Source organism: Choloepus didactylus, chromosome 14, assembly GCF_015220235.1.
Source record: "Choloepus didactylus isolate mChoDid1 chromosome 14, mChoDid1.pri, whole genome shotgun sequence".
Lineage (NCBI taxonomy): Eukaryota > Metazoa > Chordata > Mammalia > Pilosa > Megalonychidae > Choloepus > Choloepus didactylus.
The window spans coordinates 59,938,913-59,955,016 of NC_051320.1; the positions used below are offsets into that span (position 1 = coordinate 59,938,913).

Here is a 16,104-nt window from a genome sequence, read left to right on the forward strand (position 1 = left end):
TCCAGGCAGAATCTGGAAAAAAGAGAAGACAAGTATTACCAGTATTAGGAAGAAGACAGCTGACATCAGTATAGATTCTACAAATATTTAAAAGATAGTAAGGGAAAATTATGAGCAACTTTATGCCAATACATTTGACAATTTAGATGAAACAGAAAGTTCCTTTGAGTGGAAGGAAACAAAAAAATATTAAGGCTCAAGAAGAAAGCATTAACTTGAATGGCTCCATCAATTAAAGGAGTTGAATTTGTCATTTAAAAAAAGAAAAAAAAAAAAACAAACTTCCTGCAAAGAAAATTCCGTACCCAGATGGCTTCACTGACTGAATCTACCAAGCATCTAAGGAAGATATAACAATTCTACACAAACAGTTCCAGAAGGTTCTAAGTTCAAAATACTTCCTAATTCATTTTATGAGACAAACATAACCCAGACAGCAACATTTGACAAATATATTAAAAGAAAAAAAATCTACACACCAGTAAACCTCATGAAAAGAGATGGAAAAATTCAAAAGAATAAATGTTACATCCAATGACATATGACAAGGATAATATATCATGAACCACTGGTATATATATATCCCAGGAATACAATGTTTGCTTAACATTCAAAAATCACTATAATGTAATTCTCCATATTAAGAAACTAAAAAAGAAGGTAAAATATCATCTCGCTAGAATCAGAAAAAGTGTTGGACAAAACCAACATCCATTCCTGTAAATAACTGTAAGCAAAGTAGAATATAAAGGATTCCCCTCAACTCAAAAAGAGAATCTATGAAAACCTACAACTAATGTCATACTTAATAGTGAAAACTTGAATTATTTCCTCTTAAGATCAGAAACAAGAAAAGGATATCCATCCCCCTCACTTTTAAACAGCATTGCACTGGGACACCTAGCCAGGGCAATAAGACAAGAAAAAGAAATAAAACTCACCCAAATTGAAAAGAAGTAAGATAGTCTTTGTTGTCAGACAATATGTATGAACATATCCATATATTTAGAAAATCTGATAGAATCTACTAAAAAAAAAAGCCATTATGAGAATAACTTAGAGGTAAATCTGCTAAAGGTTGTAAAAGATCTCAAAACTGAAAATTACAAAACATTTCTCAGAGAAATGAAAGCAAATCGAAATAAAAGGAGAGATATATTAGGTTCATAGGTCAGAAGACTCAATATTATTAATATGTCTATTTTCCCAAAATTGATCTGTAGGATCAGTGCAATTTAAAAATCCAAGAAGGCTTTTTGTTTGAATTGACAAACTGATTCTATAATTTATATGGAAATGCAGAGTACCTAGTATTGCTAAAACTACTTTGGAAAAGAAGAGCAAAGTTGGAAGCCTTACATTACTTAATTTCAAACTTATTATAAAGTTATAGTAATTTTTGAGATAGTATAACTTATTATAAAGTTATAGTAATTGAGATAATGTGATAAAGATAGACAAATATATCAGTAGAACAGACTGGAAAGTTTATATAGATAGGTACATACAGATCCATATTTATACACCTGATTTTCAACAAATGGTGTTGCAGCCTTTAGAGATCTACATGCAAAAAAATAAACTTTTGTTCACACTTCACACCATATAAAAAAGTTTTCTCAAAATGGTTCATAGACCTAAATGTTAACCCTAAAATTATAAAACTCCTAGGAGAAAACTTTGTTATCTTTAATTAAGCAATAATTTTTAGATAGGACACCAAAAGCATGATCCATAAAATAATAAATTGATTACTTGGACATCATCAAAATTGAAATCTTTTTCTTTAAAGAGACTGTTAAGATAATGAAAAACAAGTCACTGAATGTAAGAAAGTATTTGCAAATCAAAAACTGATAGAAGACTTGAATCCAAAATATAGAGAGAACTTATAAGAGAACAAATAACCAATAAGAAAATGTGCACAAGATTTGAACACACTTCATTTAAGAAGATACTAGGATGGAAAATGAGCTCATGTAAAGACGCTCAACATCATTAATTAGTCTTTAGGGAAAATCAAATTAGGTACCATTGCATACTTATTAGAATGGCTAAAATAGAAAAAGACTGATATTGGGGATTTTTGGTGACTATGTAAAGTGTTACTGTTTCTTGGAAAACAGTTTGGCAGTTTCTTAAAAAGTTAAACATACATCTTGTATATAATGCATCCATTCCACTCCAAGATGTTTACCCAAGAGAAATTAAAGCATATCTCCATACAACAACAGCAATAAAAAGGAATGAACTATTGATATATGCACGGCATGGATGAATCTTAAAATAATTATGCTTAATTAAAGAAGACAGACAAAAAAGAGCACATATTGTCCAAATTCATTTTGTATACAATTCTAGAAAATGCAGATTTCTACAGTGATAGAAAGCAGATTTTGTTTGCCTGGAGCTTCCTTGTGTGGGTGTGAGGATAGAGGCAGGGAGAATAGGATAGGATTTTCAAGGGGAACCGAGAAAATTTTGAGGATGATGGGTAAATTCTTTATTTTGATTGTAGTTTTGGTTTCATGGGTGTGTATATATTTCAAATCTTTTAAAATTGTGCATTTTAAATATATTTTGTATATTGTGGGTCAATTTTTCCTCATAATGCTGTTTTAATAAAAACTCTTTGGGATAGATAATAATCATAACAAGCCATAGAATTAAAAAGAATTTTGTAACAGACATGGTTTTTATCAATGTTGTTACAGTATATTCAGGGACTACAAATCCATACATTGGATCCTACCATTTCAGTAAAATGTAAACAAGTTTTTTAAAGTACATTTACTTTAAAAAATATATTTTAATGATAGATATTAAATTAAGTGAGGCAGTCTTACAGGTATTTATTTTTATACCAACTTGATATATTTATGTATTGTGCACATTTAGTGTTTAGCCTCCCATTTTATTGAAAATGTAATCTGATAATGATTTTACCTATACACTTTATCCATCAGATATTTATCTAAGTGACAGGCTCACTGTTCCTTTCATACTTTGCATCATAATCAACAATAAACCCGTTCTTATTAGAAGGGGTTTTAATTTCCCTTTTCAAATGTCAGTAAAGTGGAATCACCACTTATTTAATGATTAGGTTCTACAGTCAGTAAAAAAGGTGAAAATTGCATGTGCTCTAAATTACCATTGAAAATCCTTAAATCACTCGCACAGTATAAAGAAGTACTCTCTAATACATTCAATGTAGTATTTTACTTACAAAGTTGGAGGAGATTACTGGTTCTTTGTTTATAGGACAGATGAAGTTGTTGGTTTGAAATTAGGGGTCATGTTTTAGAAAAATACACACTAGATTTAAACACCAGCATCTCGTAAAGCACTGGATAGCAGTTGCTTTCTGAGAGACGTATTGGAACCGAGGCCAGTGATGGGAATGAGGCATAATCTCCTTGGGATGGATTGATGGCTAGTGACACCTTCTCCTACCTTTTTTAGCCAAGTCTATTTAGTTGAAGTTCTCTAAGGTAAACTCCATTAAGTGCAACTCTATTAAATGTAACTCAACTTCAAAATGCTTGGAATTATCACTGATACAAACAATAGCCCATATTTACCAGCTTTTACTTATTCCAGCCATCTAATGTACATGTATCAGGTTCTGTTATTATTAATAGAAAATTTTTAGAAACAAAATGTAAGTTCTTAGTCTCCTATAAGAAGCCTAAAAATGTGGCAGTCTAGGAAGTTAACCATTTGTTTTCTTAAAAGGTAGTAGTACAGCTTTTGAATAAGATTTTCAGATTGAGAGTTCATTCACGATTGTAATAGGGAAATTTTAGGAAACATCCTTTTAAGAATTGAAAAAAGTCAATAAGTAATATTCAAAACGTGAAAATAATGAGCTTCATTATGTGTAACTTCTAAATATGTTATTTTTACAGTCACTTCAAAGATCGGCTAAAATTTTCTGGCTTCTTTTCCCTTAATATTTATCTTGTTCCACTGCAATTGTATTTATTTGTTCATATGCACAAACATGAGCAATGGTAAGCTAGTACGTTAAGGGCTGAAAATATAAATAAGATTCTCAATTATAAACCCTGTGGAAGTCCAAAGACCACCTGTAGATTTTCTGTGGATTGCCAGGAAACTAATGATCAATCTATCCCCTTTTAGCTCCTGCTTTCTCTTCAAGTTATACAGAAGCTAAACTCATCACTTTATTGCTTTACACAAAAATTTCTCTCATGACATTTATGAGAATTATAGATTTATTGAAGATTTGGAATGGGAAAAAAATACAAGAGTGATTTATTTTATAACAATGCAGATTGCCTCATTGGAAAGTAGGCTTTGCCAGTCTTAATGAAATTTAACTCTCTCATTGCAGGGAAAAGTTCTAATAACCTTTTTCCATGGTGTCTTTAGCATAGTTTCCAATAGTGATCTTTAGGAGGAAATATATCCAAACTTAGTCTTTACCTGCAATGAAAGTGTCGTTAATCCCATTTTGTAGATAAGAAAAGTGAAATGACAAGAAACCAGGTTTATGTTAAAAATTGGTGGCATCAGCTTATAGATTTAGACCTTTCTGGTTTAAAAGAACTGTATATTTACTTCACTGTGCTAAGTATTAATATTGAAAATGTGTATAATCATTCCAATTTTTATGCATAATCTTTGCTTTGAAGACGTAGATTTAATGTATAGATTGATAACATTTCAAAATAAATTTTAATAGGTAAGTGATGACTTTTCTTACTAGATTTATTTTTTAATTCTGTTTCCATATATACAATCTGATGTTTTCCCTTTTAATCACATTTAGTTATATATTTCAGTGCTGTTAATTATGTTCACAATGTTGTGCTGCCATCACCACTCTCCATTAACAAAACATTTCCATCATTCTGAAAACAGCATTCCTATTTGGAATGTTGATTTATTTTTTAAATAATTTTATTTAAGTATGATTTATATACAATAAAATGTCTCATTTTAGGTGCTAGTTCAATGAGTTTTGATAAATGTATATACCTATATAACCACCACCATATTCAAACTATAGAACATGTTCATCCCGACAGAAAGTTTCTTTAGCTTCTTCCCTGACCCTAGGCAACCACTGACTACATCCTATCACTATCTATTAGTTGGCCTTTTGCAGAATTTTACATAAAACTAAAAATGGAATTATACAGTATGTATGATTTATGTCTGTCTTCTTTTGCTCAGTGGTTTGGTTTTGAGGTTCATCCTTTTTATATGTAGCAGCAGGTTTTTCCTTTTTATTGTGGTATAGTATTTCTTTGTATGGATATATAGCATTTTTAAAAATCAATTCTCTTCTGAATACCTGTATTATTTCCAATTTTGGCTAATGTGAATAGGCTGCTCTGAATATTCGTGTACAAAACTTTTGGTGATGAAATGATTTTTTACCCTGAACTTTCAAAGTAAATTCTGTTTTACCAAGATGGGTGGATATAAGATTAATATATAAAAGTTAATTATGTTAACATATACTGTTAGGCCTCTGTAAATTGAGATAGTATGACATGGCATTGGAATAAACCATTTAATGGAAGATCGAGAATCCAGAAGCAGACTCTTATATAAGGATTTTAGGTAACATGGCAGACTTAAGGGGGAGGGGGAATAGACTATTCAATAAATGAGCTAGAAAAAACTTAACCATAAAATAAAAATAGGTGAAATTGGAAACTTTTTGTATATCATGTACAAAAAATTAAACTCTAGATGGGTTAAGGTCTTAAATATTATATAAGTTAGGGTTCAATCCACAAAGCTGAAATGCTATGAAAGATATGGAATAAGGGACTTATTATAAAATTACATTTTACATGATTGTGAGAGAACCTGCAACATAAAGGTTTGTAAGAGAATGGTTAAAAAATCTAAGAAAAGTGACTTGCCAGGGATCACAAAGAGGAACTAGAGAAAAGTCAATGGGAAGCTGTTGCCTCTGCACCAAGTAGTGGTTTTAAAGTCACTAAACATAAGGCCAAGTTAGGAAGGAAAAACATGTAGAGCTGGGAAATCAAGGAAAACTAGAACCCATGAGGGCAAACTGGAACCTGTGAGAACAAACTAGAACCTGTGTCAGTATCTCATTTCCTCCAACCTTGATTTTGTGGGTTATCTATAGATAAGGCTGGTGCTCTTTGTCATGATGCTGCAGATATGCTTGGCACAGGCCTGGGAGTAGTTGTAGGAGGAGATCTAGTAGAGGCAGGAAGAGCACCTAAAAATCATACACTTGAATTATATAATATACCCATTTAAAAAAAAAAAAGAATGTTTTCTTTTTTTTCGTCTACAAATAAAACATTTGTAAAAATTTGCTATTAATTTTTGAATTAAGTAATACATTCATATGGTATAAATTCAAAGTAGATATAGTGAAAAGTCCCCCACCCCATCCCTCAAATGTCTAGACCCCCTTCTTTGAATGAACCATTGTTAATATTTGCTGTATTATTGCAGAGATATTATGTGCAAACACAAAAAAAATGGGTACAGATAATTTTTTCATTTTTTCTAATGTAATTAAGGCATTTATCAATATTTTGTGCAACTTGATTTTTATTTTTAATCTCTATTCTTTTACTTGTTATTATGGAAATTTTAACATGCAAATCTAACAAAATCTAATGTTAATTAATATATCTACTTTTTTTCCCAAACTATATGAAAATTTTAGAATCTGATTGCCACCCCTGTCCATACCATCTAACATGTTACTACCAGAATTTTACCACTGACCCCAAATTAGTCATCATTGTCACTATTATAATTTTATTCATTCAGTGTTCTTGAGATTTATCTGAACTTTTGACACTTTCTTTACTTACCATCTTTTTTTTTTATCCCTTTCTTCTGAGATATACATCTTTATTTTAGAATGTTTCTTAAGTGAAGGACTGAAAAACAGGCTGTGTTTTTCTAAGCATATCTTTATTACTCTTTTGTTTCGGATGGAAAGTTTACCTGTATATAAAATTCTAGAATGACTGCTGTTTTCTTTCAGCCTTCTCAAAATGTTAAATTTTCTGACTTCCAACTTTCTAGAAAGTTCTCTGCATTTATTTAGTTCCTTTTAAATTTCTGTTGGTTTTTTTTGTACTTGGATACATGTTTTGCACATTTTTTGTTAAATTTATTCCTTTTTCACATTCTTTGATATCGTAAATAGAAATTGATTTTGAAATTAATTTTCCAATAGTTTATTGCTATTGTATAAGAAATATAATTCATTTTTGTGTATTGACTGTATATCTTGCAATTTTGCTAAATTCACTCATTAGTTTTTATACATGTTTAATATCTTCCATAGAGTTTTTTTAACAATGTGATTATCAATTCTTGCTTTCCAATCTACGTGCCTTTCATTTCTTTCTTTACCTTGCCTTGTTTGTCTAGGATGTATAGTATAATGATGAATAGAAGGGGTTGGAGTGAATCTCCTTGATTTGTTCTTGGTCTTATCAGGGAAGCATTCAATATTTCATAATTAGATATGATGTTAGCTGCAGAATTTTTGTAGATGTCCTTCATCAGTTTGAGAAAGTTCCCTTCTGTTAATAGTTTGCTGAGATATTTATTGTGAATGAGTGTTGAAATTTGTCAAATGATTTTCTGTATCTATCAAAATAATTTAAAACATGCATGCATATAATAAAATACACATAATACACATAGTATATATAAAGTAAAACTAGAGAGAAAAAAATAATCTATCATTGAAGGGGATTCTAAAATAATTCTCTCTCAATTATTGATAGGTCAAGCAAACAAAAATTTAATGAATATGCAGAAGAACCTAACAACCCAATTAACAAGCTTAACTCATGGTCAAATAAACAACTCTGTACCTAACAATTAATGAATTCACATTCCTCTATTACATCCATGAAACTTTCATAGATTTAGTTATATATTCTTCCATAATTTATTTTTGACAAATTTCAAAGAATGGAAGTACAGACCATATTCTCCAACTAGTGTATTTTAAAAGATAAATTACACCCATAGATTTGAATATTTTTAAAAATAAACACTTCTGTAATATACATTTTCTCAAGCTCTATCATTTCTATAATTGTGATGCATCATTCAATCGATGTTATCTGAGATTTGATGAATTGTGGTAAATTACTATTGACCCAAGAAGAAAATAATTGGAACGGAACTTTAATGAGTATACTATATATATCTATATGGTGAATGTAGGGAAAGTACTCAGAAGGGAATTTGTAGCCATAAATGCTTATGTTAGAAAAGAACAAAAGGCTGAAAATAATAATGCAGTCATCTACTTTAAGACTTTAGGAAAAGAATAGTGAAAAAACTCAGAAGAAAGTGGAAGGAAAAAATCATAAAAGTAAGAGCAGAAATCAAAAAAGTTAGAAACAAATTTTAGTTGATGGGACTATGGAGCCCAAAAGTTAGTTATTTGAAATGAATTGCAAAATAAACAAACCTTTAGTGAATTTTATTGACAGAGTAGAAAGAGGGTATGGAATCCAAATGGGAACGTAAGCAATACAACAGAAAATAAATAGATATAAAATTATAAATGACATTATGACAAACTTTGAAAATTTAGGCAAAGTGAACAAATTTCTATAAAAATGTAACTTGCTAAACCTTGAATCAATAAGCCATTCTACATCTACCAAAGAAATGGAATTTAAAGGACATTTCCAAAAAGGAAAAACCCGACTGGATGTTTTAAAGGTGGGTTCCACCAAAATTTCAATGAACAGATTTTAAAATCCTACACAAATTCTTCCTGAGGATAAAAAGGAAGGAATCCTTCTCAATTTATTATATAGGCCCATATAACCTTGATCCTAAGTCAAAAGGTTGGTAAAAGAAAGGAAATTTACAGGCAAAAATCACTTATAAGTAAAGATGCAAAAATCCTTAGTGAAATTCCACTGAACTTAAATTCAGGAATGCAAGGATGATTTAACAATAGCGAATAATATGTATATCCTTTTCTAAATTGGTAAATTAAATGAGAGGCACTACATGTTCATCTTAGTAGATGCAGAAAACACATCTGATAAAAATTATCACCTATTCTTTGCAATCTAGTAATACAGAAACCTTCCTTAACCTGATAAAGTATAACTTCAGCAAATATCACTTTAATAGGGAAATATTAGAATATTAAATGATTTTAAAATCTTTATGTTCTGTAGTATACCTGGCCCTTGAAACTAATCTTGAGCATTTGCAAGATGAAACTTTGTTCCAGCTGGGTGGCAATTCTCCTTAAGTCTCTCTTCAATGGCCCCATCTGTGGGTTCCCTCCTCTATTCCTACTCTGTTGGGGTATTGGCAGATAATTCTAGTTTCAGTATCAGTTGGGTGTATAGAAGAGCCTCAAATTTGATTGGGTCTAAAGCTTTATGACTTAAAGATTTGGAAGGAAAGTAGTGATAATTCATTCAGTTGGACCACATGATAAAGAACAAATAGGTTTCTTCTTCCTAACCACTAAAAGGAGAAAATGAGAACTGTAACTCCTGGCAACAGATCATCTTTCTCCCATGAGGACAGGGAAGAATATCTCTAAGAGTACATGCCAAATACTGGAAGTCATTGAAGCCCACCAATCTAGCGAGGACTTAGCTTAAAGAAAGTGTTTGAGTGCATTCAAAAAAAAAAAAAAAGGAAAGAAAAAGGTAGGATCTAGTCTTGCACTCCTTATTAAAGGGATTAAGTAATTTGTACTTTCTAAAGGATTTGAAGGCTCTTGGTCTGGGGTTTAGCCTAAATCTCTATTATAGTATAATTGGTGATAGATGGATAGAGTACACAGAATAAGGAAGTTGATGTTAGAAGTAGGAGTTTCATGATATTAAATATTCATTTAATTTTTATGTTATTAGTAGATGGGAATAGTGTTAGTGATGTGGAATAGATCAGTCATATGTAAATGTATCTGTTTAATAGTGCTAGGATTGCTGTTAGTGTTGGTAAGATGATATTTCAGTTTTCTAAAACTGCCAGAATGCAATATACCAGAAATGGGTTGGCTTTTACAATGGGGATTTATTAGCTTATAAATTTATTGTTCTAAGGCTGTGAAAATGTACAAATTGAGGCATCAACAGAACGATATCTTCTCTGAAGAAAGACCACCAGCATCTGGGACACCTCTGTCACATGGGAAGGCACATGGCCCATGTCTGCTGGTCCTTCTTTCCTGGGTTTCGTTGCTTTCAGCTTCTGGCTTCAGTGGCTTCTTCTCTCTGCCTCTGTGGGTGTGTCCTTGTCTCTCAGCTTCTCTGGATCTCTCTGGGTTTTTTGGTGCCTTTTATCCTCTCATAAAGGACTCCAGTAAAAGGATTATGACCCACCTTGAATGGGCTGGGTCACATCTCAATTGAAATATCCTAATGAAAACCTACAATAGGTCTGCACCCACAGAAATGGATTATAAGAACATGGCCTTTTCTGGGGTACTTAACAGCTGCAAACTAACACAGATGATAAGATTGTTTTTGGTTATTTCTTGAATCATTATAAATTTGGAAGAATCCTGAGGGGTATGGGTGTCCTCCTAAGGTTAGTAAGATTATTAGGGTTGTGATGGTTGGTTATGAGGGGTATGTTGTTTCATATGTGTGATAATGAAAGGATGGTGGTTGATGAGTTGTTAACGGATACAGTAATATCATGGTTGTTATTCGTAGGTAAATAAGGTTAAGGATTGTTAGAGAAGGGTTGTATGTGAATATAGCTACTATTCATCCTGTATCTGTAATGGATGAATGGGTTATAATTTTTCATAGTTGTGTTTGGTTTAGTCTTCCTTAACCTCCAATTATAGTTGATAGGATGGCTGTAATTAGTAAGAGATTAAGGTTAATTGATGGTGTAATTTGGTATAGAATAGCAACTGGGGCTGGCTATTGTCATGTAAGTAGAATTATTCCTGATGTTTGTAGTACATCTTGGGAGACTTCTGAAACTCAGAAGTAAAATTGTGTTTGCCTAGCTTTATGGCTAAAGTTATGGTAATGATTATGGATGCTATTGGGTTAAACAGTTTTATGGTTGTTCATTGGCCTGAGTATAATAAATTATTTGTGATATATTAATAATATGGATGCAATTATATTAGGAAATATTTATATTAGGAAATATTTAGTGGCTGCTTCTGTTGATCGAGGATTTGATTTTGTAGTTAGGGTAGGGATTATGTCCATATGTTTATTTCTAACCCTATCCAAATTAGTAATCAGTGGGAGCTAAGTATTGTAATTATTGTCCCTGAAAACAGAATGAATAGAATGATGGTAAGGATTAGGGGGTTGATGATTACTGTAAGAGTATAAATCAACACTTTCAGGGTATGGGCCTGATAGCTAATTTAGCTGACCTTACTTATAGAATATGGTGTAATGTGGTAGCACAGAGATTTTTGAATTCTCAGGTATATATAGTTTCAATTCCTATAGTCCTAGAAACTCCAACGTTTAGGTTGATAAGTGGGTGGGGCCTTGGTATGGGAACTCGTAGGGCAAGTGCTAGGGTGAGTGCTAGTGTGGGGACAATAACAAATATTAATTTGGATGATGTGTGGGGTCTGAGGAGTTCTTCAATAAAGACTTTCATGGCATCTGCAGTTGTTTGAAGAAGTCCGCAAGGACCAATGCTGACAGGGCCTTTGCGTAGTTGTATGTAGCCAGGGACTTCCTGTTTAGTGTTAAGGATGCTACAGCTAATAGGATGAGGATGATCAGGCATAAAATGTTAGTAAAGAACATTTTTATTAAGCAGAGGAATTGAACCTCTGGTTATAAAGGATTAAGTTTTATGCAATTACTGGGCTTTGCCATTTTAACAAGCCCTGTTTTAGGGCAAGGTTGGGTTTGTAGTTTAGATTGAGATTATTTTGTCTATTGAGTTTTAAGTTGCTTTAGGAAAAGTTGTCCTTGTTTCTCTTGTCCTTTAATAATGGGAGAAATTAAGTAGAAATAGAAACTGACCCGGATTGCTCCAGTCTGAACTCAGATCACATAGGACTTTAATCATTAAACAAATCATTAATAGTGGCTACATCATTGGGATGTCCTGATGCAACATCAAGACTGTAAACCTTAATTGTCGATATGAACTCACGAATAGGATTGCTTTTGGGTCAATTGATAATGCTGTAGTACTTTGGTTAAATCTAGATATATATTATTGGGAGGTATTTTTTAATTATATTCCAAGGTCACCCCAACTCATGTAATGGGTTTGTTGTTCATTTTGGGTTATAAAAGCCATAGTTGAATTAATTAATTTAAGCTCCATAGGTAAAACCCTCTTGTGGTCGTTCAATCAAGTCCTTAATTAGAGAACTAATGATTATGCTACCTTAGCCTAGTCAGGATGCTGCAGCTGTTAAACATATGTCATCGGGCAGGCAGTGCCTCTAATAATTGGCAAGTGAAAGATGATGTTTTTGGAAAACAGAGTTTGTGTTTTCCAAGTTCCTTCTACTTCTTTAAATCTTTCCGATATGCACATCTGTATTCGATTAACTCTAATTTGAACAAAGGAATAATTGGTGAGTTTAGGTTGTTTAGTTGTTAACTACCAGTGGTTTATCCATTCTGTTATAAACAAGAGGATTCTTGTTACTTATATTAACATGATTTCTTCTATTAAAAGTAGATTGGTCCAGTAAGGTATTAGGAGTTGGGGTAATTTCTAGGGATTAAGGATGAGTTGTTTTTGAACTTGAACCTCTTCTTTATTGGTGGCTGCTTTTATGAGGATTAATAGTATTAATTGAGGGTTTTATCCTAAGTTCAATTGAGCTGCACCTCTATTGAATATCTTTAAAATTTACATTGGGATTAGGTTCTTCTTGAAGTAAATTTTAAATTGAATTTAAATTCAATTCTGGACAACCAGCTATCACCAGGCTCGCTTGGCTTTTCACCTTTACTTACAGATCTTTTCACCTATTGTGCCACATAAATGGGTTGGTTCTTTGGACTGTCCGTAAGTTTAGGCACTTTATGCAATGTGAGCTCTCAGTGTTCTATAAACCTTTCATGAGAGCATTTTTCTGATAGCTGAGTTCAGTCAATTTAAGAAGAATTTGTAGTGTAAGAAGACAGACAAAGCAAGCCATTTCTTGAAAAAATCAACACTGTTTAAACATCATTTAAAGTTTTCTGATACCAAAGGGGGAAAATGCTTTAATAAAGGATTCTATCGTGTAGAGTGTGTTGATTTCTGAGACTCCAGTAGAAGAAAAGTTATATATGAGAACAAATTATAACATGTTTATTTATGTTATATATTTCATAATTGTGAGATCAGTGCTTTTGCTATCAACACTAGTTGATTCAATTCAATGCTATTTTTGCCATTTTTGTAGGGTTAGCATTTAAAATTTTGGTTATAGATTTGTTTTGTAAGGGAAAGAACACACACAGTACTCTTGAATTATAATAATTATTCTTGCTTTGTTGAATTATAATAATTATTACTGCTCTGCCTTAGGCTACTTCTCAGAAAACATAACACAATTCACAATTTCGATATATTAGTCAGCTTTGTGGATAATTTATTTCTTATTTCCTCCTCAAATTGATAGAGAAACAGCTAAATTAAATAGAAAAAAAAGGAGGTTTAAAAAAAGGGAATTTACTTTTCTGAATTATGCTTCTCAATAAGTGTGAAAAATAAAGAATTGGACATCAGTTTATTCATACATATTAGAAAAAGACACATTAATGCTTTTGAAAATAACATAATTTGTTTTGAAATTCACCCAGACTAACATGCATTTGTCTAAAACCATCTAAAATTGACTTGAATTAACTAATTCCAATAGATTTTAACAATTAACTTCAAATCATTCATATATATTATTTTGTACTTAATATTATTTCAAGCTTTATACCAGTTAGAAACTTTAACTTATACATTTCAAGAATAATTATCATTTAAATAGTCAACTCATCATCATCCATATCCTCACATCATGAAATTTGTGTGAAAATAAGTGTTGATGAGTTCATAGTGTTTTTCCTTCTATATAATTTTTTATATTCAAGTGTTTAATTCCTTTCACTTGTTTTTCAGGTTGGTAATGAGGGCTTGTTTGGTGTTTTGTGTGTGTGTGTTTGTCTTAAATGAAAAGGAATTTTGATTATTGTTATTGTTTGTTTCAAAGGGTCAAAAAGAATAAGTGATAGTGAAGTCTCTGATTATGACTGTGATGATGGAATTGGTGTAGTATCAGGTAAGACTTTAGAATTATGCTGTAGCATTAAGAAAGGAGTGTAATTCATTATTATTCACCAGAAAACAATGAGAAGGGAATAACTTGTTTCCTCACTTCCACAAAAAAACCTATGGCATCATTATGGCAATTTTAAAAAAAGCCTCTGAATAATTCCAATAACTGTATCACCTATACCAATTATTACATTGAATATTCATATTGAAAGACGATGCCAGATGAGTATTTATTTTTTTTATTTTTAAAGTACTAAATAATAAACATTTTGCTGTTAATTTGATGAGCTATTGCATATAGTCAAAACTTTTTTATCTTGAACTAAGATTGTGGAAAAAAAGGAGATATTTTTGACACTACCAATATACTCAAATTTGTCAAATATTTAAATAGGTTTTACTGAATTTTTTTCATTGTTATATCAGTTAAGTATCATGAGATTATTTTTCTGTACAAATACATATTTTAAATTATAGTAATGTAGTTTACAATATTGTCTAAGTTTATGGTTTGATTTAATAGGTAAGTAGCTGCTTTTTCTATAAACTCTGAAAAAAGTTTATTGATATTTATGCATACATATAACATATATAATGCCTATAACATATTTATAATGCCTTTAGTATTACAAAATTGCTTTGATTTTATCATTCTTGAATGTTTAATTAACCTAAAAAATGTCATGATTGTGAGTAACTTTACCCTTAACAAAATAGGCTATGTCGTATGTAAAACATGGTATCTTTGCATCTATGAAAGTTAAATAACATATTTTATTTTGTTTTTTGATAATTTTTGTTACTATATGGGTCAATTCACATGCTATCACTGTATTATTTTTTAAATGCCTATGTTTCTGCCTTTATTTATTTATTGTACTATGGTGAACAGTTTAAGATGTCAAAATATGGTTTGTAAATTAAACTTCAATAAGGCAGTTGTGAAAAATATTTTCCTTGGTCTCTTGCTCTGAGGTCAGTACAATTTTTTTTCTATTTTTATTCTATTCCTTTGTTAATTGACTATTCTGTTTCTTCTCTTTTCTGAATATCTAGCCACATCAGGTTTTCTTCATCAAAATATTTCCTTTCAGGCCATTAAAGCAAATTTGTTAATACTTTGTAGCTCATATGCAGAGATTTAGTTCCAATGGCAGATTGAATATCAAATTTAGAGTATCAATTATAGTCATTCATAACTCTTTTTTACCTGAGCTATTAATCTATTAATCTTTTCTGATGAGAAGATTAATCTGCTGCTTTATTCAATTTTTTCAAGATTTCAAGGCAGATGTCCTGAAAATGAACTATGCCCAAAGTATAATATACTCCATGTGTTCTGGTAAACTCAATTCAAATGTAAATTTGACATTTGCATGACTATTATTCTTCAAAATAAGTTGAAACTTTGGTTCATATTGAAAGCCAGGTTCCTCACATAAACAATTCCAGATTTTGCCTCCCATGATACACTGAACAATAGGAATACTAATGGTCATAAACCATTTCTTTGAACCAGTTAACTCACTCATCCAACAACCTGAATAAATGAAATATATATGTGTGTGTGTGTGTATATATATATACACACATATATATAAAATATGAATCATAGTCACATAAATTTTTGGAATATTTTCCACTCTCATCTTAAATCATATGCAAACAAATATAAAAAACTTATTTTCTATTGAAAGGTAGTTGATGTAATTGTCAGCTCAATTTTAGGAAATATTTTGATAATTTGCTCTTAAAAGTCACCTATAATCTTCTAATGTCCTAAGTCAATTATCTATTCCCATTCATCTTTTTTATCAACTCTCAATACCACTTTACATTATTAGTTGCTTA

General features: G+C 31.1%; 1 protein-coding gene across 49 annotated transcripts in view; it reads left to right on the forward strand.

The window, feature by feature from the left end:
* The window catches only part of RIMS2 (regulating synaptic membrane exocytosis 2), a 731,813-nt gene that overhangs the window by 462,524 nt on the left and 253,185 nt on the right, over positions 1–16,104 (forward strand). For all 49 annotated transcript variants that reach the window (XM_037802482.1, XM_037802459.1, XM_037802461.1 and 46 more), the window contains one exon: positions 14,189–14,257. In XM_037802482.1, coding sequence (XP_037658410.1) covers positions 14,189–14,257 — 69 coding nt within the window. The remainder of the gene's footprint in view (positions 1–14,188; positions 14,258–16,104) is intronic.